The 27,618-nt window shown below is 38.3% G+C and overlaps 1 protein-coding gene across 1 annotated transcript; it reads left to right on the top strand.

The window, feature by feature from the left end:
* Positions 1–422: 422 nt before the first annotated feature.
* ALG6 (ALG6 alpha-1,3-glucosyltransferase) lies at positions 423–25,767 on the top strand. The gene is made up of 14 exons (XM_083621309.1): positions 423–524; positions 4,559–4,643; positions 8,795–8,884; positions 10,344–10,432; positions 14,510–14,592; positions 15,890–15,954; positions 16,968–17,153; positions 17,670–17,805; positions 19,510–19,595; positions 20,242–20,326; positions 22,198–22,268; positions 24,196–24,264; positions 24,392–24,590; positions 25,208–25,767. Exons 1-14 carry the CDS (start codon positions 443–445, stop codon positions 25,403–25,405), a joined length of 1,524 nt encoding a protein of 507 aa, XP_083477435.1. The 5' UTR covers positions 423–442; the 3' UTR covers positions 25,406–25,767.
* The last annotated feature ends 1,851 nt before the right edge of the window (positions 25,768–27,618 follow it).

The raw sequence follows: 27,618 nt of genomic DNA, 5'->3' as shown, positions 1-27,618 counted from the left end.
CTGGCTCCGGCGGTGCGGCGGCAGCAGGAGGCCCCATTAGCTAAAGTGGTGCTTCAGGTTAAGAACAGTTTCAGGTTAAGAACAGACCTCTGGAACGAATTAAGTACTTAACCCGAGGTACCACTGTATAGCCATCTGCACTTTTGCCAATTTAATCCGTCCAGCTAAATTCTCCTTGTGAACAGAGACTGAGTAAAAACTTGATTTTTCTTATATCCCTGGCAGCATTAGAGATTTTTTTGCTCTGAAGATTACTTTGCTGGATGCAGTAATGGCTTTCGCTGGATTTGCCTTTCCCATAGTAGCATAATCAAAAAGGCTGCATTTGCTCACTGTCCTACCTGTGGATTTATCTCTGTATATAAACTTTAGGGGCAGAAGCCAGAATTTTGTATCATCATTGTTTCTGTTCTTGTTTCAAGGTGATTTCGGAAAAGCAGCTATGGAAAAATGGAGCTTAATGACAATTACTACATTACTAGGCCTTCTTGTCCGTTGGACTGTGTCCCTTGGTTCTTACTCAGGTAGTAAATATTCTGAATGTATATGAACTATTGTAGTGAAATTACTGTTAGAAGTTTCTTAAAAGGAAATAAGTATATAGTAGTTAAAAATGAAAGGTATATAATAATCATGTCCTCAACTCTGAATAGCCTTGTTCTTTTAAAAAAAAAAGTACGGTATTTTATTGCTTTTTCATCATTATTATTTTATTTGTATGCTGCCTTTTCATAGTTAAAACTATGTTCAAGGCGGCTTGCAACATAGAAGCAGTGCTTTTTCTGGGGGGATGCAGGGATATGTATACCCCTAAACATTTTGTTAATCCAAGTTTGGTCTCATTGAGGGGCAGTATTTCAATATGAATAGGAAAATGAGAGTACCCCTAAACATTTTTAAAGAAAAAAACACTGCATAGAACTATTTACATAATTAAAAACATAAAAGTTGTCGTAAGCAATAAATAAAGCACATCAAAAAGTACACAACCAAACTGAAGAATTTTCACATGTAATAAAATTTAAAATACAATAAAGAATTTCCTTCATTTCCTGACAGCACAGCACTACAACCATCGCTATAACTATTAGAATAAAGTAGTGTTATCTTCCCATTCCCTGTTTCGCCACATCATACTCATAACTATTTTCTTAGCATTTCATGTTTACTTTCCATTTGATGAAAATGAAATCTATATCATTTAAGCTTGTTATAAATCTAAGCCAAATACAAAAGAGAACAGAAAAAAATATTACTGTTTTCACACAAATGTAGTGACAGCAGTAGCTGTCTAATGTAGTTATTTAGAAAAACATTTAGTTATACAGTACAAGATTAGGACCTTAGGTTCTTTTCACAACTATGATAAACAACATCTGAGCTCTGTCTGGGTGTTGACCTCTCACATGATTCATGTGAAAGCGAGAGTAGCTGTTCTTCCTGACCTACCTCCTTTGCTGCAACTCTAGGAACCTGCTTTACACCTGAAAAGCTCTTTGTGCAGCTTAGAATCCTTCTGATCATGTTGCTTGGGGAGCCTACACAAGAACAGGCTCCTTTCTTCAGCCTTTCCCCAACAATACATGGATGGTGGGAAGGTGGGTCCAAAAAGCACAGCTCTGGTCTCCCTTCACATTGTTATAATCTAGTTACCATGATGTGGAAGTCAAAATGGGAAGACTGGTATTTAATTCTGGTTGTACCCTCACCTGTTCAAGTTAACAGAACAAAGAGGAAGCAATTAAGATTCTGCTATGTCTAATGTGTTATGTTTTTTGGTATAACAAAATTAACTTTCCAGATGCAATAGTGTCTGAATATTAAGTTACAACTACTGTCCTATTCTGACGGAAACATCTAAGAACTAAAAAACAAAAACAAAAAAGGCCAACGCTTTAACAAACTTTCAACATACAAAGGAGAGTTAAGTTGAAGCTGTTAGTAGTTGTGTATATTGCAACTTGTACTGTATGTCTTGTGTATTGTAATGCATAGTGCTAACCTGCTCACTTTTTGTTTAATGTATGTATTGTTAGATGCTCACTGGGGACAAGGAACAATTCCTTGCAGTTGAGTAATTTGTTAGATCAGTCACTATGACGGACAGATATACTCCCTCTCCCCTACAATTGGCCAGGGTGGCAATTCTTTTGTACAGTACATATATCAGGTGAAAGTGGTGATGAAATGATGGTAGAGAGAAGCTGCATTTTATACTTGTTGCCTGTATTAATACAAACTGCTTATGAATCACATTACATGTTTTCTAAATAGGTACAGTAGTAGCATAAACCATCATAGAAGACTTGGATGCAAAACCCCAAATGTTCATTCATAAAATCCAACTATGTGTCCAATTTGCTTAGTTACCCTCAAAATATATGCAGGTGCTGCCCAATGCAATGGCAGTTGAGATCGAAAGGCTGATATGAGCAGTTCTAATTTAACATTGTTCCAACTTAAGACGTGGATGACCAGATATAGGAAGGTTACTTCTGCTGTGAGTCTACTATATTTCAGATGCATCAAGCTTTTTTTTTTTTTTTTACTTTGCTTTTCTCACCATATATTTTCTTCCAGGTGGGTTTGCTGAGCTAGTTAGCATTAGTGAATGTGGCTAACAAATGGCATTGAACACTACTGGTTCAATTTTTTTCATGGTTAAGAATAATATAATACAATGTAAAGGTGAAGAATTATTAATATGAGGAATTAAATTTGTTTTTTTGTGTGAGAAATTTATGTTTGTGTCATCAAGCTGCCCAAAGTCTTAGTTGCTTCTATATATGGGTTGCATAAAAAGCTATGGAGAATGTCCTGGTCTTTAACTGATCTTAGGGCAACTTATTATACTTTTTATATTTGGGAACCTCTTGTTCTTCAAAGGCACATCTCGTTCACTATAATAAAGCAGTACTGTATGCTGCTTTGAGGATCTGCTTAGTAATAATTTTTAAAATGTTATACTTTACAGCTTTTGTCTCCCTTGCAAAAGGTGTATGGAATTAAAATGTCCCCTTTGGAAGCAGTTCATTGCCTGCAGCCCATGGCTTCAATACTGCACACATGCTGTTTAAGGCTCACTCATTACAATGTGCTTTTGCAGCCTAATTTCCCAGAATAGCAACCCAAGGCAAAATAGAAAGTGCAAAAACTAAAAAGGACCAGATAGTTTAGCTGATCAGTTTGGTATTTAATTACTCACCACTACTACTTTGCCTTGAGATGTCAACCTATATCCTTTTGCATCATGTGTACAAATAAACCCCAAACAATTAGAAATGGGTACCAATTTTTTCCAATGCATTCTCTTGGTTCATTTTGGAAAACAACAACCACAAAGCACAGCAGATGCTAAAATGCTTGCCCTTGCTTTGTTTACTTTCACTGCTGCCTCAAAGTTGATAATTTAAACAGGCCTAATTTTGACTGATTCTGGTCTTGTATTATATATTTTGCTGTTTGGACATCAGTTCCTCTTTGGTTTTGTAGTGAGAAGAACACTGTCATAAACTCCTTCTAGGAGAAGTGATCACTGGTTGGTAATTTTTGTAGGTTTCTCAGTCTTCCCAGCATTGTAAATAATAATGATAGATATAGATCTGCAGTAAAAGACATCAGTGGTCAAATATCAAGCATTTCCATCAGACATTATTGTTTTCTGTGGAATCAGTAGGACCCATGTAGGGATGTTTCCCATCCTTTTGGTTGTGCGCTGTACCTGGAGCATGGGCTGCTGCCATGTGAATGTTTTCTTTTGCTGAATCAATCCTATTCATCCATTACGTTGGTAAATGGGCAGAAGGAAGTTATTGCACATGTCTCTTGCCACATATTCTTAACTCTCTTCCCAAATGTCCATAGAGGAGTCTTCTGTTTGTAGAAGCACTGGCCTATCTGAAACCCTTTCCTCTTAATATCCTTCTTGTAGTAATTGTCTGCTCTCGGTGTTGCAAAAGGACAGATTATGTCCTTCTCTGCTGTTTGTGTGAATCGCTCAAACATAGATCATATGAAAGATTTATAGATAGCTTTCCTATATTTAAAAGAAACTCTTCAATCTCCATGAAGTTAGAGTCAATACCATAGAAATAAGTGTGTGCTCTCAATAGCTAATCAGGAACGACAGGAAATGAATAATCTGTGTGCCTAATTGTTTAATGTGATACTGCCACAATTGGCTTGTTCTGTAGTATTCAATAAAGAAGAAACTCATGCAAATTTTGTACTGATTTTAAAAAGTTACAGGAAAAAACAAAGACGAGAGAAGAAAGGGGGGGAGGGAAGAATAGGGAACTAAGAAGAATACTCATAAAAGATGTATTCATAAAATGGAAATGTATCCTACGTCTAATACTCCCCCAAGAACTTATTCTCTTCCTGACAGAGTTGATTGTAAAAGAATCTTACATGCAAATACCTGTCACACTTTTGCTACAGAGGGTATATTAATTTCCAGGCAAAGCATTGAATTGCAGGCATTAGTAGAGCAAAATTAATTTATACATGAATTAACAAATGATAAATATAGTTTCCCATCTTTTTTCTTTCTTTTAAGGTGCAGGAAAACCACCTATGTATGGAGACTACGAAGCTCAAAGACATTGGCAAGAAGTTACCTACAATCTGCCAGTCAAACAGTGGTATGCCTAATTTTGATTTTTTTTATTCCCTTTTTATATGGAAAGACTATAATCTTGGGGTGCATAAAACCTTCCTGCCTACACAGCCCTTTGCAGTGTAACCCTACATAAGGCTGCAAAGAAGTAAGCCCCAGTTAAGATAGCACTGCAGCCAATTACCATTTCCTTTACTTATTTTTGTTTCCCTTGAAATATCTCATTCTAGAGCTACTTAGATCTATATAATACTTGTATCTAAAATGTTTTAGAACTATTTAGTAATGTAACAAAAAATATATATCGTACAACGATTCCTGTCATCTCCCTTTAAGATGCGATCCACCAATTTTAATATTTTAGCAAAATTAATATTTGAAAAAAATATTTTCCAATTTGTCCAGTTAAATATATTTTACAACTATCAGTACCGATTTGTAAGTGATACGAATTCTCTGAAAACTGGAGTTCAGACATAAGCAGTAGATTTCTGGTTTCCACACCTCTCAACTTGTAAGGGTGATGAGCCCATTTACATGGCCCGCTCTCAGAGACTGATGGGACCAGATATGTTCCTGAATGCTCTGGGGAATTTTTCCAGTGGAGAAAGCAGGTAATCCTGTCATAGGCCTCGTCGCTATGGAATGGTGAGAGGAAACAGGCAGTAGACACAATCACTGCTGAGCATTCTCTCTGGCATTTTTGAGCCCAAGGAGTTCTTGGTACTCTCAAGAGCTCCAGACTGTAAAACAGTCCGGATGAAGACTGGAGTGCAGGTGGCGCAAGTCTCACTCTGAAGCCAACTGAACACTGCTAAGAACACACAGTCGTGCCTATAATGTGGCAGTGAGGCTGCAAAAAATGAAGGAGGAGGCTTATTTTGCAGTGCACATTGGGTCCTCTAGTTCTGTTGCCAATTTGCTACTGGACCAACTTCAAGGTCTTATAAAGCCCTTAACAACTTGGAGCCAGTTTACCTACAAGATTTCCTTTTAGAGCATATTTTGTCATTACATTGTGTCCTCCAGTTGTAATAAATTGACCACTCCGATATGCAGAAGATGCTTTCTTGCTACATGGTGAAGTCATAACTTATCTTTTATATGTGCTCATAGGTTGAGCACATAAAGAACAGTACAATATTAAGAACAATAGCAGGTCTGCAAGATACTTTGGAGGTTGTTGCCTAACAATAGAGAATACAGTGGTACCTTGGTTTACGAATTTAATCCATTCTGGAAGTCCGTTCTTAAACCAAAGAGTTCTTAAACCAAGGTGTGCTTTCCCATAGGAGCGAGGAACTCAGTTTACAAATGGAACACACTCAACAGGAAGCAAAACATGTTCTGCTTCCAAGGCAAAGTTCACAAACCAAAACACCTACTTCCGGGTTTGCAGCATTCTTAATCCAAGTTGTTCATAAACTAAGCTGTTCTTAAACCAAGGTACCACTATACCGGGATAATCGGCCAATTGACTTGGCATACTGTTGCTGTATATAGTAATGATGTTGGTTTTTTTACTGTGTGTGTGTGTGTGTGTGTGTGTGTGTAGAGAGAGAGAGAGAGAGTAAAGAGAGAAACTGTTTGCAACATGACCTAATTGCAGGAATGTATTTGTCATAAAATGTGTGGTTGGTATTGGTGAGAAAGGGGAAAAGGATTGCTTAAGAATTAGCTGTTTTTAGAAGTTGATAGCAGCATTAAAATTTACAGCCAATGGAATGATAACCAATAAATCTGCACTTGTCTGCCATCAAAACCAAATACTGTACTACAATTAGCCAATACATGCTACTAGTTTAAATATGGAAACTTACAATTTGTTCTGCATATATTGCTGTATAGTATAACAGTGTGAGCGGTGTAATGGGATGAGATTTCATTGTTTGGTAACAAACAAATTTGTGATCCCCTGTACTGGGTGCAAGGTGGCATCTTTTGAACGTTTGCCCCCTAAAGTCTTTGCCTTTGAAAAGGCAATGATTACTATTATTATTCAGGTATGCTCAAATGGTATTATCATGTACTCCATGTTCACTTCCTTTGTTCTGGAAAAAAAGTATATTAAAAAAGGTAGGCAGTAAATGAGAAATGTGATTTGTATGTAGTTTTCCTGTATGTAGTTTTTTCTGAGCCAGAGGCACAAATTTAAATATTTCTGCCTTCTCTATCTTTCTTTGGAGCCCATGCATATTTATCAAAGACAATCTTGACAGCATCTTTTTCTTCTTATATTGCATGTTAGAAATGTGACAGTTCTTACCTTTTTTCACCTATACACAAACTTTTTCTTTGGAATCTAAGTTCAAATAAGAGCATGGAATTGAATGAGATATTTACTAGTAAATCGCAAGACATCAATATCCAAATGAAGGAGTTAAAACTATCCTGGCATGAGAAATTTTAAATGGTGGGATAAGGGGCAGAGATGCAGCTTTAAGAAATATGATTTATCATGAATTGTTCATAAGATACTTCAGGCTGCTCATAAGGTATTCAAGAAATATCATTTATTGTAATAAATGTCAAAAATTGGCTGCATTTGAGTGGATAGACTGGGAAAGCTAAGAACTTGCCCCTTGGCAATTATAAAATACTAGTCACTCTGTTTCACTGAGATTTAAAGGTTCTGATGTCTTATTTTTGTAACTTTTATTTTCATTGAATAAAATCTTCTGCCTTTCAATTTGAAGATGTGGCTAAATTCTGACTGCTCTCCACAGAAGCATAAGTACAGAAAAGTCGTATGAATGAAATTCCTTTATCTTTGCGCTTTCTTATTGTCCTCCAGAGGTTACTTTCTTGGGCTAGTTTAAAGGGCCTGTTGAATTTGTTGTTATTGGTATGACTGAACAGGCTCAGGACCTTTGTCATCTATTGTGCTGACAACTTGGTACTGTTGTAATTAAGTAGAGTTTAGTTTTTAGCACCTCCTAATTCTTGTGAAAGCCAGCAGTACTATTTGGATACTGTTGATATGGAGTAGCTCAGGTTCAGTAGTTTGTTAGCTCACAAGAATTGCCAATCATTCTTTTAGCTCAGATGTTTGGGGTTTGTGATTTTGGAGAACTAGTGTTGGATCTTAGAATCCCTTAGATAAAATTGTGCTTATGACTGCAAAACCTTGAAGGCTGTAATGCTCTAACCACTTTTGTGGGTGAGCTGAGAGTTTGTTTGAACCCTGGGTTAGAATCCGGAGCCTTAGAGGGAGAGTGTGTCAGTAACTATATTAGTGACTTTTTATTACTGTAACATTTTTATATGCAACTCTGTATTTCTTTAATACTTTGTTTAAGTTGTCTGTTGACACTTCAGAAAACACCATCTTGTCAAAGCCACGGACTTTGTTAGATGAGGGTCCTTGGGAACATATATTCAGCTGAAGGTGATTGCAGAAGGTTTCAGGAAAAAGGCTGGTCAGGTCAGGAAAAGCGTCCAACGAATGTAGGGCTGACTGGAATAGAGCCTTGTATTTTTGGAGCTGCTCACATATATTGAAAAAGTGAAATTAATGGCACTGATGAATCAGATCTTGTGAATCATGGCAATTGGAACAATAATTACCTTTCATAGCCCAGTAGATTTTTGAATTATTCTAGCTTTGTTTCCTAGAAATGAAAATGTATTTCCCAGAACAATATCAGATGGTTACAGGCACAAATTTTATATCCTTCAGATTCTTTATGTCTTGTATTCTGCCATAACACAAACATCAACAATTGCATCCAAAAACTCAGGCAAGTCTTTGTTTTATTTTTTAAAAAGAATCTACAACAAAAATGCAGTAAGAGCCATATTTTATTTATTTATTTATTTTTACTATTATACTGAAGCTGTCCAGCTTCGTAGAAAACAAACATGACCCTGGGTTGTATCCATTGGTTGTGCGAGTAGAATGCTGCCTGGGTGGAATGCAACATGTATAACCAATCTGTCTTGTCCTCTCTTCCCCCTGAAGTACTCTGTATCCCTTGCAACTCCTCCTTATAGGGTTTGGGACACTTCTGAACAGTAAGGAGTGTGGTTTACTGGGCTGCAGTGCAAGTGGGGAATTGGACAGCACTGAGCAGGGGGATCTTGCTGCAACGGGGAAAGGGAAGGAGGAAGATCTGCATTCTGTGTGAGCTGCATTCTGAAGACATATTTATTTCAGGGTTTCCTTTTCTTTTTCAGGTACTTCAACACCAGTGACAATAATTTGCAATACTGGGGCCTTGACTATCCGCCTCTTACTGCTTATCACAGTCTTCTGTGTGCTTATGTGTAAGTTAAATATGTGAGCATTATTTTAAATGCAATGTGTAAGTTAAATATGTGAGCATTATTTTAAATGCATTTTGTTTGCTAGAAGAAATAGAAAAATGCAGGCTGATCCATGTATGGGAATTCTGATGCACAGCTACAGCATTCCCCATTCACAATAAGTGTGGCAATTACTCACTTATGACTGTGTACACATAAGCAGCACATGGGAGGGCTTACCTGTGTGGTAAACAATCACAGATGAGACAGCTCTGTCTCTCCTGATTATTTGGTGGATAAAAGGGGGTTGTAGTTGGCTAAGTTTCTATGCCTACCTCATGAGATGAGAAGAGAAGAGAAGAGAAGAGAAGAGAAGAGAAGACTCCCTGGAAAAGACCCTGATGTTGGGAAAGATTGGGGGCATAAGGAGAAGGGGACAACAGAGGACGAGACGGTTGGACAGTGTTCTTGAAGCTACTAACATGAGTTTGACCAAACTGCGGGAGGCAGTGGAAGACAGGAGTGCCTGGTGTGCTCTGGTCCATAGGCTCACAAAGAGTCGGACACAACTAAACAACAACAACAACAAAGTTTCTATGTACAGGCAACTTCCAATTTACGCAGGGGTTACATTCCAAGGCACCACATGTTTACGTGAAATCACGTATATTTGAAACACCATTGTAAAAGTCTGCAGACAACCTCTAAACCTCTGAAACTCCCTGAAAAAAACCCTTTAAAATACCAGCAGCACTTACCAGGCGCCAAGCTCCACCACGGTCACTCCCTCCAAGCCTCCTTTCTCAAACTCAGACGTTCCACAGGCCTCAAAGGTCAGTGCAAGCGCTCCTGGAATTGCACTTGCAAAGGCTCATGGGACTGCTAGGTGTTGTTTTCTTACTTTTTGCCCTTTCTGGGCTATTTTTGCCATTTTTAAAGTCACACGATGCACGCATGTGCGATTGTGCTTCAGTTGGACACGCGTAAATTGTTAGTTGCCTATATTATGTGGTAAGGCAATACCCAGCATTGTGCCAGAAGATGTGACATGACTTCCTCTGCCTTAGTGTTATGCCTGAAGCAGAGATTGTGGTCTGTTTTACATATACTATGATCAGGAAGCAAAGAACCAGCATTTATGGTTTGTTTGGAGCAAAAATAATCCATGATTGCCTTTTTGGACAAAACACTGAGGCACGTTTTGTAGTTTGTTGTTGTTGTTCACACTGGGAGGGTGGGGAGTGAAATGGGAGCCATCAACACACATTAACTATGGTTTGCTGTGGTGCACAATCGTAGCCTGTATGTGAAAAGATAAAATATTTTCAGTTCTCTGTATTGCTGATAAGTGCTTAATTATAATTGAAACTGAAGCGGTTTCTTCATGATGATTCTATGTGTGTCATCTGCATTTGTTAAGCTGAAGCAATTAGCAGTGTGAATAGTCTACTTTTTAATGTTTTGATACTTTGTTTTATAGAGCGAAGTTAATCAATCCAGATTGGATTGCTCTGCACACATCTCGTGGGTATGAGAGTCAGCCACACAAGCTATTCATGCGGGCAACAGGTAGAAAATAGCCTTTTTTTCGACATAAGTTCAAAATGTTCCTGATCCAATTCTATGTTTTTGCAGTGCAGATTACCCATACAAGGGGTGTTCTTAAGGTGTAAAGATGCAAGGAGATAAATAATTCTAAGTGGGAATGGCCTCAGCCCCCTAACACTAAAGCAACTTCATGCTGATAAAAGACTATAGTGGGAGAGATTGCTCAAGGTATGGGTTACATGGCCATGAATGAGTAGTCAGGGGTACAACTGACAGCCACTGCTCATGACCCAATATTTCAGATAAATTAGACTGAAGGGCATAAGAGACAGAATCTTTTCAGTGGTGACTTCATACCTATGGAATATGTGCTTCTTGGCTCCATTAGCTCATGCTTTTTAAAATGGGTCTCAGAAATCCAACTGTTTGGGGCTGCTTTTAGTTGATATGCTGGGCTGAATGTTAAACTATTTAATGATCTCTGGAGAATATAGTTTTTAATTATTTAGATATGCCAGTGTGCTGCTAGCTGTGAATTGTTTTAATCTGTGGTTTTATATATTATTAGAAATTGGACATTATAGGGTTTTTTGTTTCTGTATAACTGCCTTGTATGAACTTAGTTCTACAATGTAACACGGTAATATTCTACAGTAATGGCAGTATATTGAGAAGTTACCTATTTGACATAATAGTTTTGCCAATTCCTACTATATAAGGTTAAGTTTTGATAGCACTCTGAAGTTCATGTCAGTTACTAACTATAGCCTATGCTTGTCTGTTTTTTTAAAAAAAGAATTTCATAGATCTTTTCTGTTAGTTTTTAAATTTAGCGGTTGGAAGGGCTGTCATGCTCAGGGATTTTTAATATTGAAGTAATGAAATTATATATTTTTAAGAAATACTGGAATGAAGAAGGTGTTATTACGCATGTTCAGAATCAAATGCTTATAGGTGCTGTGAATCATTATACAGTAAAGTAGCTTTTCCCAGGCTTCAAAAAGTTCCAATATACAACTAAAAGTTCAGTGTTCATTTGCCTTTACAGCTAAACCAAATGGAGGATAAAGACAATGATAATTCTCAGATGCATATCAATTGATAGTTCACGTGGTGGTCAGTGAAGAAAAACATGGACAGCATTGTCACAAGAGTAACGTATCAGGCAGCCCAGACAATGCATTTATTGGCTTATATTCAGTCTTCCTCTGTTTCACAGGATTGACTGAAGTCCTGTAAAAATCTCTTATGACGTGTCAGCATTGTCTTATTGCTGATTATCCTGGGCAGAAGCAGACACTCCTCCACACCACCTCTTGCATTGGCCAGAAACCTTTCCATCTGGTCTCTAGTAATTGATTATATTTTAAAAATCACTAGAACCAAATTACCCTTGAAATGGTCTTTAATAATGCTCAAATCAACACGCTTGACAAATCATTGATGTACAAACTAAGAAAATGGATAGACATTCTTTTTAACAATTGCCATTAAACGAGTGCACCAGGGTTACAAAATTCAATACAGTTAAATGTTGACCATTAGTTTTAGATGTTTTAGAAGATTCTCTCTGTGTTTCTGAAGCACATGCACAGACAACAGATTCTGCCAAATAAATTAAAACCATAGGAGTCCCGGAGCTCATTCAGACACCATGATGTGGCATTTCATGAGTGAACCCTGAAGAGCCTTGGCCTCAGACACTCTTTTGTCCCTTATTGTGTTGTGGTCCCCACCTTTACTTTCGCATTTCTGGCACACCATAGTTTACCATTTCCCCCCCAATCTGGGTAAATTATGGTATTGCCCACGAACCAGGATGGCTTACTGTTCTGTCTGAATAACTCTTTAGTGCTGGGCTTCCAGAACAAATAGTATAGAGCTTCTGAGACAAGGCAATATTTCTAAATGAGCAATAATAATAATGATGATGATAATAAATTTATTATTTATACCCCGCTCAGTTGCCTGAGTTTCCCCAGCCACTCTGGGCGGCTCCCAATCAAGTGTTAAAAACAATATAGCATTAAATATTAAAAACTTCCCTTAAAAACAGGGCTGCCTTCAGATGTTTTTTAAAAATAGGATAGCTGCTTATATCCTTGACATCTGATGGGAGGGCGTTCCACAGGGCGGGTGCCACTACCGACAATTCCAGTTGGCTTGAAATAGTTAACAGTATGTTCAAAAATGCCCATGTTGCGAATAGCTCTCCAAACCACTGGGTTTATACTACCCCAGCATCATTTTCCAGGTGGCTGGTGTGTTTGTGTGTGTATTTCCTAAATTTTTTGCTTTGAAACCCCGTAATCTAAAGAAGAGTTCCGTATCACTCTCTTCCATCATTTTGAATATTATGCGTGCAAATAAAGGTATCATTTCAGTTGCTCTACATCTTAAAAGAAATTTCAAGGTTATATTCTGTCATCTTGGAGGAATTTGGGGTTCTAGTCTTACACGGTTCTGAGCACATGGGCTGCAGTCCTTATGTAGAGTTAAGTCTTCTTTAATCTCATTGACTTCAGTGGAATTGAAGTGGCCTGTGTGCAGGATTGAAGGGTTCAGCTTTAACTCTGTCAAGGACATTTTAATTATAAATGCTTAATTTTAAACATTTAGGGAAGTTATTGGCATTCTTTGAATGTAACTGAATGAAGTGAGTCAGAAAAAGAAAGAAAGCAATCCATTTTGATTTCAGAACTGCTACGAGGAACTGCCCTGCAAGCAGTTCATTCTTTGAACTCATGTATATATGGCTTGAACAGCTTCTGGGATTACTATTTTAAACATGTCATAAAACCTTTAAGCAGATTTCAATGAAAAGAGTGGCATTGGGCTGATCTTCTTGCAGCTATACCTCTTTGGTAGCATTTCTGAAGGAAGCACTTGGTTTTATGAGAACTCATTATCAGCTATGAGTACCAGCCCTATGATGCCACTGGATCAAATTTTGTAGAGTTTTCCTAGCCTTGAGGCTAGCTGGTTTCTGATATTACCATATTGACAGTATTATGACTTATGTTTAAAATAGTAATCCCAGAAACTGCTCATGCCTTATATACAAGACATGACTCCAAAAAAAAATTAACTGCTTTAAGGTAGCTCCTTGAAGCACATATCATTACTGTATGAAAATGAGGCTTGCCGTGGGCTCGCTTGGAGATGGTGTTTCTACACTTAGAAGCTCTAGCACTAAGAGATGATACAGCTTCTATGTTGTTTTCCCCATTGATTCCTTTACATACCTTTCCCCGCTGCCTACCGCACAAGGAGTCCAGTTTTACCATCCTGCAGGCAGGGGAAAACGAGTGGAAAAGGAAGACCAAAGTGAGAGACATGTTGACTGTGTCCTTGTTCAGCACCTTAAAGCATTTAAAAAAGCAGGGATGGGGAGCTTTTTTCAGCTGCATTTAGGTTTCAAGGGCCAGACGTGGGCAGGGTAAAAGTGGGAAAGTTATGAAGGTAAATTTTACCTTTGTGCAGTAGCCTAGTTCCTTCTGTCTCTCACTTTTCTCTGTCTTCTCCTTAGACAAGCAATAGAATTCAGGGACACATTCCAGCCAGACAAAAGCACTTGGGGCACGAAGAAGGGACAGTGAGGGGTGTGGCCTGGGGAGAGTTCCGAGGGCCATATAAGGATGTCTGAAGGGCCACATTCAGACCCAGACCTGGCATTCTTCACCCCTGATTTAAAGGTGTAGACTGGACACTATCTCAGGTTGAGGATCTGTCAGCCACAGCAAAAGGCGATGGTTAATGATTCCTGTATTTTCTTGTGGCCACAGAATCTTTGAAAAGGATATTATCCCTAAATCAGTTTTGAGTGTATGTGCAGACTTACATCTGGTTGAATTGTATGTGTGTAGTGAATTATTATGTCCATAGCACATAAGAGTTAATCTTGGCTGCTTTTGATATTTTAAATAATTCAAATATATGTCAGATGCAGGTGATGGGGAAATGGTTCTGGGGGAAGGCCAAGAATAATAGCATAGTCACAGTTAGGAGACAATATTTGAAGCAGAATAATCAATAGCCCAGTTGGCTAATAAACAATAGTAGTTTGATTCATACATAAATATATTTTCTATGTTTCAGTTTTTGTTGCTGATATGCTAGTTTACATACCTGCAGTAATCTTGTACTGTTGTTATTTAAAAGAGACTTCAGCTAAGAGGAAGGTTGGTATGATTTCTTTTTCTTTCTTTTTTTTTTTGGACTTGCAATGAAAACTTTTCTTCTAGAATGGAAGGCAAGGATGGGGCTACTTAATGCTACAAAATCAGAAAATATTTTCTTCTAACATAAAATTGATAGCACAAATTGCTAGTTTGTTTTATAGTTAATAATGTTACATTGACCTCAGTTACTGGAAAGCCTTGCAAAAACAAAATGTGTTGCAAGTAATGTTGGCCATTTTTTCATATAATTAAGAAACAAGGATTGCAAAAACAAACATAGTATGCAGCATAATGCAAATTATATTTTTACTCAGAAGTAGGTCCCATTAACTTCTGTGGAATTTAGTCCCAAGGAAGATCGCATAGGATTGTGGACTTGTTTTTCTTCATTATAAATACTTTTGCCCTGCTTTTCCACTAAAAATGCCCAAGGCTGCTAACAATCTGGTAATGGCCACAGGAAAAGCCTTCTCCCAGGCCACCTCCAAACGCCACTCAGATGTTGATAGGACACAGATGTTGATAGGAACCTCTACATCAGACGTACCTGCTCACATTGGAAGAGACTTTCTTTTTAGCCTTACTTGCACTTTAGATGCTCCCCGCCCACTTCCAACGTCCCTGCCCAATGAAGGTCACAGATCTTACTGTAGTCAAATGTTTGTGTGTGCTTGGGGCTAAATTCAGTACATGCTTTTGAATCCCACATTTAACATTTAGACTGGCCCTTTTAATAGCCACGAATAGCTGGCGGAATCACAGTTTTGGCCAGTAGAACAAGATATGTTTGTAGAGTGATGCAGTGGATTCTCTGTTGCCTTCTATGCATTGTTTCAGCTGGGAGAAGTGAAGTGCTTATGGTCACATACTCTTTCGAGGTTGCATGGGGATGAAAACATTTTTTCATGGGCAGCCTGGGCTGCGTACCAGTAGGCAGCAGGACAAGGGGCAAAATGCAGAAGAGCAATGGATGTGCCTCTTAACTTTGTATTCGTACAAGTAGGACTACATTCCAGCCTTGCAAAAGTCGCACACTCCTTTCCATCTGTCCTCAAGTCCAGTAAGCAAGCGCCATCACAGTTCAAAGCCTCATTCCAGCAAAGCAGAAATACTTAATGAGGATGCAGACCAGGGCTGCTGAGGAGAGTGGCCTGAGGGCCACATAGAGAGGCTTGGAGGCTGCACTTGGCCCCCAAGCCTGAGGGTTCCCCACCCTTGTTCTAGTATGTGATGACTTATTACAAAATTAGCTTCTTTGTGTTTCTTTTAATGCAGAATGCCTGTCTTTCTTTCCCAGATTTCTAGTGCTCTCTGCATACTGCTTTATCCGGGACTCATTCTGATTGATTATGGACATTTTCAGTATCCTTGCCTATTCTGTGATGTCGTTTCTTTACACTTTACCAATTCAATGGATCCTCTTAACCCAACACCAATCTATTTGCTATAGAGCAACAAGGAGTGTAATGGTTTAGGGGAAGTATGTGAACAGGGAGGAATAATTCCTGTTCATTGCATAAGATATTTATAAGAGCAGTGAAATAGATACAGATAAAGGATACAGCCCGGTGCACGCTTACTTCAGAATTAGCCCCATTTGCACACAAGAGCAGCTCACTCCCAATGTAAACATGCATAGGATTGTGCTGTTAGGTATTAATGGTACAGCTAAAACAACAGTTATTGCATAATCTGGGTTTCTTCTCTTATGCTGAATGTGTGGATACATGTTTGTTCAGTATGAAGTACGTGGTATAAATACCCAAAGGTGAGTTCACATAGGCATCTTTATCTCAAGATGACTGAAATAAAAGTTGTATGTGTGAAACAGCCATCAGAGATTAAACAGCAAAGATAACAATTTGATGTCACCTGCCGTTATCTCAAAATGAATTTCAGTGGAGGCAATCCATAGGAATGTACTATGCATGGATCCTTATGGAAAGGTAACAAAACTGCACATCATTATGATGGTTGCAGCCAGTATGGACAAACTACAAATTTTCTGGGTCCTTGTTTCATGTTATTTGAGAAGTGTAGGAACTGCTCCCCAGCTCTGCTTGCTTTTGAGTTTCCAGTAATGCCAGAACAGAGACACACAGATGATGTCGTTCCTTCAGGTTCTTTCATATTGGTGTTTGAGAGCTCAGGGCAAAATCTCCTCACAGTTAAATGCTTTGAAGTCACATTTATTTCAACTGGAAGATCAATTAAACCTCAAATCAAATTGCTTAAATCTCTCCCATTGAAATCAGTGGGACTTCAGACTTTGACAGGATTAAATTTATGGCATGGGCAATCAGTAATGGTGGCGAGAGGAGACCATCTGAAGTATTTCCTTTTTAAATCTGTTTTGTCCTTAACATTAAAAACATATATAATTCCGTGAGCCTTGGCTTTGCTTTGTGGGGAGTGCTTTGCCTGTCTTACGATTTGGACCTCTTGGGCTCAATAGCATTCTGCTTGGCTCTAAACTACAAACAAATGGAGCTGTACCATTCATTGCCCTTCTTCAGCTATCTCTTGGGAAAGTGCTTCAAAAAAGGCCTGGTGGGGAAGGGGTGAGTATCTTTAAAAGTTGACATCCAGAAAATGGTCCTGGAATGCACTTAGGCAGGCTTGCCTTGGGAATTTGTGCATGTCATTCATTTCTCGATTAAGCTTTTGGAGAAGGGATTCATGTCATTATAATTCTTTACTCCCCCCCCTCCCCCAGAAGAACATTTTCTCCTAAGTCATTAAATAACATACTAAATAGTTTTAAGAGTGTCCATAGTGTATCAAAATACACACGACTATCTTTTCTCTTCAACACCTGTCATTAGTTAAGCACAGGTCACAAATGGACACCCAGATTTAGAAGATAAGAGTTTAGCATATCTTTTTTAACATTTAGCAGTTTTCTTATCCCTGATCTCTTCTCCTGTTAGCTATCTCACATTAGGTTATTTAATGTCTGTCGTTATGCACGGTACTTTAAGTCAGCTTTATGTTTGAGAGCACACAAACATTACTATTTTCTTTCACATGAGCACTTCTTCTTCAGGGCTTGGATTATTTTAATTTTTTTCTTACAGGCTGTTACTGTTAATGAAACTGGGGTTTACCGTAGGTGTTTCTTTTGCTCTCTGTTGGCTCCCGTTTTGCACAGACGTTGAACAAATTTTGCAAGTGCTCAGAAGGCTCTTCCCAGTTGATCGAGGTTTGTTCGAGGTATGCCTCATCTTCCCTGCCCTGCCCCCTTACAAGCTTCTTGTAAATGTTTTATATTTTTAGCTCCCTTGAGAAACCTTCACTTTGACCCTTAGGGATTTCATGTGGAAGATACACCAGAAGGCTAGTAATATGATCTGGCTTCTCTGACCGTCATTTCTTGCCAGTTATTTAATCCAGCGTTTAACCCCTAGCTCAGCTGGCATCTTCCAGGATATTATATGAGTGGACAACATTTATCCCATCGTCAGATCTATAGCTCAGACGTACATTTTTCCGTTTGACCAGATTCCATAGTAATTAACAGCGTCCTTGCTCAATCTTATCTAGAGGGTCTAAAAAAATGAATACATACTGGATTCTCTTTTTTTTACTCTTCTAAAATAGTCATTGGACTGATGCTAAAATGTTACATGCTTTAGAAGGCATTGAGATTCCTGATTTGCTGTGTTGGAAAGTGCCATCTTGCTTTGCTAAAGTAAGGCCTAAAGGTGTTGAGCATAAAGCATATGATTTTATTACAGATATGACTTCTATTGGGTGGTGTGGGGAAGAGAGAGTGAGAAATAGTGATACAACTCATCAGTGGACTTACTTCTGAAAACCATTAACATCCCTGGTAGTGGTGCTGGCACATTGGTAGAAAAATTTAGGCTCACTTGTATGTTGACATTTTACACGAAGTGTGAGGTATATAGAAATTCACAAGCCAAAGAACTGTCAAGTAATTTGGTGCGTTTACATGTGTATTTTTAGGGAGGCAGGATATGTATTTTTTTGATACACATTGCTAGGTTTCGCTGATGTTTTATAATGAAGAAACTTCACACGATTTTATCCAGGATAGCTCAGGGATTTTTGATCTAATGTTAGCTGAAATGTTTTCTGAGTTGAGCAGAGGAGTGACTGATTTGGATATTAATCTGGATAAACTGAGAAACTGTCTACGTAAGCAGTGCACGGTAAGTTTATACTGGGTTGCCTGTGACAGGTTCTTTGAATTGGTTCCCATTTACAGAGATGCCTGCAAGTGCTGATAGTTGTAAAACTTCTCTGGCTATTAAACAGGCATCTTATATGTTTGTGGGTGCTGCCAAGCACTTGTCACCTTCAGCAAATTTGCAGTGTGTGTTCTGTACACTTGTAAGTGAACAAGGAGGGATGTCTCAGTTGTTGGTAGTAGCTTTCTTGCTGTTATGTCTACACAGCTGTGATTCAAGCAGCTGTTTAGGGATGAGTTTCATGAGCATGCTAGCTGTGTGGTTACAAATTTAATTTGGAAAGTGATCCTAGCACAACTGCTAATGTCTTTAGACTTCTTGATTTATTAGGGTTAACTCTGTCATTGCTAGCAACTAGCAAGCAGAGCTAAATATGTTCTGGTAGCAGAATGTGGCAAAATATAGTGTGGCTTCACATTTGCAAAAAAAAGTTTCAAATTTCTCTTACTTAATATGCTACAGTATTGTTATAAGAGATTTTTCTAACACAAGCTCTGGCTCTTGTACTCAGTAACGTACTTCTCTGTTAATTAAAGGCTTGTTTTAATCAAAATGACATTGCCCACTATTTTGAACCAAGGTCACACAGATGCATTTAATCTCGGCATCAAATGTACATCCATGCAAAAAGATCCCTGCCATTCAATGTATAAATAAGGCCCATCAACAAAAAAATAATGCAACACTTTAAATATCTTCTCAGGATAAAGTGGCCAATGTTTGGTGCACCATAAGTGTTTTTTTCAAAGTAAAGGCAGTGCTGTCAGCAGAAACTCAACTTAAACTAAGGTAAGTAAGAATAGAAGTCCATAGCAACTTTCAAGTCTGAATTATGTTACACTGTTGGTAGGATCACAAGATAGTATTTTAAAACAATGTAATAATATTGCCCTCTCTATGGTGGTTCCCACGTCTGTGGAATGCCCTCCCCTTATGGTTATGAGTGGTGCCAACATTGTTATCATTTCAATGCCAGCTGAAGACCTATATCTGCCCAGGCATTTTAAGTTTTGCAAGTTGATTGCTATTTAACTTGCTTTGTTTTTTCTAGCTGCTTTGATGGTTTCTTTTACAATTTATTGTTTGTTTTATGATTTGGTTGGTTGGTGTTTATTTCATTTTGTGTTCTGTACCTTACTCATCTGTATTGATGAAGGACAGGTTATACATAGTTTTTAATAATAAATACATTAAATATCAGATTCTGGCACTGGTTCAACCATCCGCATGGAAACAGAGTTGATTTAAACTGTTAGGAGTGCCATGTGGTTGTTTTCTGCTTGTTTAATTTGTGAGTTTAAAATTTGGAAATTCAAAACAGGAACCTTATTATTTGTTTTTTATGGTATGAAAAAATCAGGTTTGATCCATAGTTTTAAGAAGGTGAATCCATTGTTACTGAGGTAGCATTTTTAATACATTATTTTATGTTCAGCTTTGCCTTAACATTCCTGACTGCACTTCCCAGTTGCATAAAACTAACTCTGCAGCCTTCTATCAAAGGATTTAAATATGCTTTGGTAAGTGTTTAATGAACTTTTTAAATTTTATTTAATGTAACGTTTGTATGTTTTATAATAGAAACAAATATCTTTCTCCATTCACACTCTGTTCAGTTTCATAGAACAACGTATATATGTACCATACGATCTCTTCCAATAAGAAACCAAAACCCTGGCCATTCTGAGTGACCATAGGTGCTGTATCTCAGACCAGTCGGACTGCTCATTATTCTTGTTTGCGCACCAAAACATGGTGCTCTAGAAACAGATTATGAAGTTGGAATCATCCATACGTCAGAAGACTTATTGCTTTCCTTCCCACAAATACATATGTACATATGCACGCACACACAATCATATATAGGATGAAAATATATCACAGAATGGAAATTAGGATGAGGTGGCAAAATATGCACAGAAATTGCTATATAGACCATTTGGCCTATGCAGGAAATCTGGAGCAATGTCACCCTGGCAGATGACTGTCTAGCCTCTGCATGAATTCCTCTAGTGAGGGGAGCCCACTACTCTCAAGGTAATTGGTGCTATTGAGAAACTTCTGAAGTCTATCCTCCTGTAATTTATGCTTATTACACCCTTGTTCTGCCCTTTGGGACAGCAGAGAACAAATTTGTTTAAAAGCTTATGATGCAATTTATCTGGTTCTGAAGACTTCTAGCTCACCTAAAGTATTTCCTGACCAACTTGGAACCACAACTCCTAACCTCTCACCATAGATATAATTATAGAATTGTAGGGTTGGAAAAGGTTCCAAGGATCATCTAGTCCAACCCCGTGCAATGCAGGAATCTCAACTAGATCAGACCTGATGGATGATACATGATCAGTCATGCTACTTGTGCAAGGTTGCACACTTAAAAGTTATTTGGGCAGTAGAGTTCATCTATTCATGTCACATGGATCATTACATATTAATCTAGATTAAGGAGAACCAACTCCGCCTCCTGGGAATGAGGAAGCCAAATTAAATAAACATTTATGTGGTAGCCTAAACAACTGCAATCCCATTAGCAGGCCTGTTGGTCCAAATTGCCCAAAAAGACTCATAAATCAGATGACTAATATTTCGGGCTTGGAGAATAGCCACTGTATTGCGATTCTCGATGTTCTTTTTTGACCTATGCCTTCTGTTAATAATCTCTGATAAACAGCCACCCTTGTCTCCATTACTTAAATTTTGAAGTTTATCTGTCATTGCATGCTGAAGCTTTGCCTAAATAGTCACATGGTACTTTTAAAAGGATCAGTAAAGTTACTCCGCTATGCTACTTTGTATTTCTTAAAAATTACTTAAAACACTTTAAACAAAACACGATGATAGCAGTCCTCCAGCAATACGTAAGTAGTATTCTTCAAATTGCTGAAGGGAAGGGAAATGCCTTTAATTTTTTGTTCTATAGTTTTTCTTCAAAATACAAAATCACGCAAAAAAGCAGAGGTGGATTTAAGGAAGTGTGACTGGTCCAGCAACACAGGGCACAGTGTCCTGTGTGTGTCACATTCTACAATAATGTAGAATGGAAGGCGGGGTGGGGGATAATTGTTTGTGTTGCACAGGCCGCCGCTGAAATTTGAGACTTCAAGTTCCACCACTGAAAAAAGCCTTGTATGGATGAGTGTTCACTTCTTATTTTGCTTTTTTCCAGATCAATATTACTTGTAAAAAATAACAGTAGTTGTTGCAATAACTTTAAAAAGGAACTGTGCTTTTCTCTCGAATGTTGTTTTTATACTGCAACTTGTTGGGAAAGCCTGCTTCTATGGATACATATAAGCTGTTCCTGAATAGCAAAAGCATCCTCTACATGTTCCTGTCGATGGAAATATAAACAGTACTTGTTGCCTCTTGCTAACTTTGTTTTTAACAGGTTAGCTGTGCATTATCCTTCTTCCTGTTCTCATTCCAAGTGCATGAAAAATCTATTCTTCTAGTTTCAATGTAAGTTGTATTTTCTGCTTTAAAAATATATTGCATCATTATCTGTTGAAATGGGAAGTAAATAAACAGCACATCTGATGAAGTGGATCATGGGATCTGATTTAGAATAGGGCTCCAGCACGGTTAAATCTTGAATGTGCCGAAGCACAAGAGAGTTGGTTCAACAAAATAACATTATTCCCTTTGCCCAGGGTGCATGAAAGGGTATTTAGTATGCCTGGCCAAAGGAGGTGCCTTCTATGTGTTATTTTTGAAAAGCTAAATGTTTTAGAATGCATTGTTGTCTTCCATCCTCTTTTCTTTTTACACCCATCATGTAAGAAGTAGACTTGGGAACTGGGAAAAGTGTGGGGAGGTGGAAAAAGTAACAGCTCTAAAATTGATCCACATGCTTCAGAGATGGTTTTTGCCAAGTTCACAAGATGCTGAACATGGATTGAAGTCACATGCTCAGCAGGAACCGTAGAGCCAGGTTCCTATATCACAGTAATGTCAAATCTGAGATTTTGGGATTTACTTGGGACCGAAGAGCAGTTTTTGCATCTGTAGGTCTGTTTGCCCAGAATGTTAAACCATGGTGTAGTGCTACACGCTTCAGCTGAAATGAATCTGAGCAAGACTCAGGCTTGCACGCTACTCCTCTCCTCCTACATAGCTGGAAGGATGTTTCTAGTATTTACTTTCCGGCTTCTTTGGAAATTGTCTCGTTTTATCCAGACCAACAAACTGTAGTTAAACCAGCCAGTTTCAGAAACCATGCTTTTAAAGCTGCCTTGTTTTGAAACTGATATGTTGTTAGTATGTCTTTCCGCAGGTCACCTTTATGTGAGCTTCATTATCAAGCCCTTCAGTTAACTACTTTCAGATATAGTGGTACCTTGGTTTGCATACATTTTGGATTACAAACACGTCAAACTCGGAAGTCCGTGTCCTTGTTTGCAACCTTTTTTTGGGTTACAACCCATTTTTTTGGGATTACGAACTAATTTTTTTTTTGGAGGCCACATTGGCGAAAGCGCGCCTTGGGTTACAACCTGTTTTGGTTTACAAATGGACCTCTGGAACAGATTATGGTTGTAAACCACTGTATTTGCTTGCATGGGTCTGTCAGAATTGCTCTGATTGACAAGGAAAGGGATATGGCTGAATGATGGAACACGTCTGCATGCAGTATGTCCCTGGTTCAATTCCTGGTCTCTCCAGTTAGAGGTGGAAAAGGCTCCGGCCAGAAACACTGGAGCCAGTCAGCATTGACATTACTAAGCAGGATGGGCTTCGTGGTCTGACTTGGTATAAGGCAACTTCCTGTGTTAAAAATGAGTCAAGTAGTAGCAAAGAGTGGGACTTGCAATAGAATGTTGACTTGTGGGGTGACAGTATTGAATATGCCAGCCAGCCAAGCTTTCTTCCATTTTCTAGGTTCACTATATTTTGCTTTGGTTCCTTTGCCAATGCCTCATCCCCTGACACCCCACATTCAGTAGCTACTGTACATACTTAGCTCTCTCCCCTTACAGTTTTCCCTAGTAAATACTGCTAATACCTTTATCTTGGTTTCTCAGTGGTCTTGTTTTGGTTACAGTTCTGGTGGCACTCACCATTTGGATTTTCTGTTGCTATGTATACATGACAGTAAGAATAGTAAGTGGTGTTAACACTTCAATTACCCCCATAGGAAGGTGCATAAACAATCTCCATGTGCAATTTATTTTACTCTGTTGCCCTAATGGGCTGCTTGGCCAATATTGTTATGTATTGTGTATTAATGTGCTGGTGGTCTGTATTCTAAATAAATGCCCCTTACTGTTGTTTTGCATCACTTTCGTTAAAATAAAAAAATAATGTATGATGCAGCAGCTCCGCTATCAACTAATTGAAATGTTACCTTGACAATGTTTATGTAGGTTTTATTTGCTTTCCCCCATAGACCCGTCTGCTTAGTTATACATGAAATTCCTTTTATGTCTACATGGTTTCTACTCGTTTCAACCTTCAGGTGAGTTGGAATATTAGTATTTCTAAATAATTCTAACTTGAGTTTATTGAGGACTCCCCACCCCCTTATATATTGTTGGGCAAATAACCATGATAGGGCATGAACTAACTTGTCTCTTTCTCCACAGCATGCTCCCCCTTCTCCTGAAGGATGGCCTGCTCCTGCCATATATTGTGACAACACTGGCCTTTCTCACAGTGTGTGCAACTTCTTTCTCAATATTTGAAAATACTTCTGAAGACGATATGCAGCTAAAGCTTTTCCCCACTTCCATTAGGCGATGCATGCCATGGTTCAGAACATTCTCAAAGGTTATTAGGAGTTCAGTAAGTAACTCTTACAAAAACCTTGTCTTTTGTGCACTGATTTGTCTAAGGGGTAGATGCTTTCCTTTTGTTTGTGTTTTAAACATAAGCTACTGTCTAGTTGCCAAGGTCCCTAGTCACACCGCTGCCATGATTCCCACCGTGTGCAGATGCTGCTGGTGGAGAAAACTGCTGGAACATTTTAAGCAGTTATCTGGGGCAGCATCTGACACTTTTAGTGTGGCATGAAGAAGCTGCAGCATGCCTTGGATTGCACTTAAAAACAACAACCCTGCAATTTGGCTATTATGTTCAAACCAACCAACTGTGGTTAACGTTGAAACAAGCATCAAGAAAAGAGGAGAGGGAAGGATGTGAATAGGAAGTTTGATCCAGCTCATTTGGGCTTGTTCACCTCACACTAAACTATGGTTAGGTTCAGCATCCTAATATGGACGACGTGACCATGTTTGCATCAACCCTGGCAATTGGTACATAAGATGTCATGTTAGAGACACATTGTATTTTCTGAAATATCTTCCATAAGGATGATGAAAACAGAGCACCTAAGCAATGAAACGACTTATTGGACATTGTAAATCAGTGATAACCAGTGTACCTTTTCTCTCTCCTTTCAGTTCCTTGTCTCAATAACTCTGATGGGCATCCTGACTTTAATGAGTGCTACATTGGATCCTCCACAAAGGCTACCAGATTTATTTCCTCTAGCTGTCTCTGCTGTATCCTGCTTGCACTTTCTATTCTTCTTGCTATATTTTAATGTCATTGCAATATGGGAATCAAGAGATAGCCGAAATCAGAAAAAAACCAATTAGGTCAAAGTGCCAACCCGCAAAACTAATGACTAAAGAGAGGGGAAACCTTTTAATATTTTCATAGAACTATGTCTTAAATCATATGTAATGTGAGGTATAAATTGCTTTCTTATTTTATGTATTTGCTGGGGAAAGCCACACAAAAATGTTTACATGTCAATTTGTGCTGTTTCAGGAATGTGAATAGCCATTATTAAGGGAGGTTTGAAATGGACTCTTTGTCCTCTGTATGCAATAAAAGGGAAACATCATACTTGATTATTTGTTGAAGATGGAAAGCTACTGGTACCTTGAAAACAATTAAGTAATATTTTGGCCACCTTTACTGGCTTATTTTGAATAAAATTTCCAAATTAATTTAATAGTATGAGTTTCAGTTTAATGCACTTCAAATGAAATGTGTTGGGGATGCAGAACCATATTTTATGGCATATCTTGTCTGTTGCTACTAAATGCTGTCTCTTCTAGCCTATTTGATTACATACATTAAGCTGCCTTGTACAATATTTCACTATTCTCTATGATATGCTTAAAATCATCAAGGCCACTGAACTAATATTCATGACTCAGTGTCGTGGTTCATGCTTCCATGACAGTCTTATTTCAGTATTAACCTTTATACTAGCTAAAAGTCCATAACAAGAGTTCCAAGGCGCTGTTGTGGCCAACATTATTTTTAATGTACATCAACATGCAAACCTCCCAGCGATATGCAAATTTTATAGCCAAAATAGCATTTTAGTCATATAGATTCTAATTCTATAATTCTAATGCAGCAGATCACTAAGAACTCAAATTGTGCAAAGTCCTTTTTCTGTAGCACTCTCTTGTAACAGTCTTGATATTTAATAGCCTGCAACTCAAATATTGTTGGGTTTTTAAAAATTAAGTTATTGCAAGAATTCAAATCCATTTGGAATTCTTTGGTGCTTGATGGTTGTCTCCATGCCATCTGCCTGCACTGACAAAAGTATACATGGCGTATAAAGAATTAGACCAATTTCTAGCAGCCACTTATGAAGGCTTGACATTTCTGCTGTATAGGACACATCTTCATCATGGACATGAACAATCAGTTCATTGTTCCTAGCCAAAGTCTGACATTCAATACACATTGACTTTGAGTATTCATTTTAAATACAAAATTCAACTAGCCTCTGATTTAATTTGATATGTTGCCATATTTTAGCACCTTATTCAACAAGACAATATACACTTATCATCACATGCTTCTATTGCATGTCAGCTCCACCCAAATTTATTCCTTTCTGCTGTTCTGAAAACATGTACAGCCATAAGACAAAGCCCTCAAAATGGGATAAAGTGGTACTACATATTTCTGATACAGATTTTCAGTTTGCAAGTACATGTTTTGGTTTGCTGCCATACAAAATGCAACATAATCTGAATGTAGCTCTTTACAAAGCTCAAGCTGCCTAGTATATTGTGCCAGGAAACCAAAATTCTGCATGCACAGTTACAATCTATTATGCAAACAAATGCTAATGATGTCCTTCCCCTCTATTTTTCTAATGGCCCTGCTAAGCTCTATGAAAATGAACAGAAGCTGAGAACATAGGTTCAATCATGGGGACTTGAAATTAAAACATTGTGCTGGAATGTGAAGATTATTAAAAGTAAAGTTGCCACAAAGCAGTAATACATAATTTATTGTATTAAAGGGAATGATATCTCACACCAATGAAACTTGTATTTTTCCTACACCAAGTGAGCCTTCTAAGTCTCAAGTATACAAACCCGTACACACTTTCAAACTGTATTCTTTAAAGTTTTGTATATCAATCCAACAAAGGTCCAGTGTGCTAAAAGAAACTGCATGCATAAAATGTTTGTTTAGTTCCTGTCAGTCTATATCAAGCACTCCTGGTTCCCAATATTGGATCAAAGATTATACCAAACAGATGGTTGGCTCTGTCAGCCTGGACGGTGCAATTGCCTCTCTTTTGGGTGTGCCCCAAATCCAGCCAAACTTCCTTCACTGTTGACCATCTGTTGGATGGCTTGTTGCTCAGATATGTGTGCAAAGAAACCCACTGGTGTGTGCAATTTCCCCTGGAGTGGAGGCCCAGCGTCCTTATGCAATTTGGATTTATTTATTGTGAACGGAAGAGGATAGCATGTGCTGAATGTGCAGCCTTGTCACACATAGTAATGAAAGTTAAATCCTCAGCCGGGAGTTGGATTCAGAGATG

This window comes from Podarcis filfolensis (genome assembly GCF_964270895.1).
Source record: "Podarcis filfolensis genome assembly, chromosome: 6".
Classification (NCBI taxonomy): domain Eukaryota; kingdom Metazoa; phylum Chordata; class Lepidosauria; order Squamata; family Lacertidae; genus Podarcis; species Podarcis filfolensis.
The sequence above is the reverse complement of the archived record's forward strand: the minus strand, read 5'-3'. Positions and strand labels throughout refer to the sequence as shown.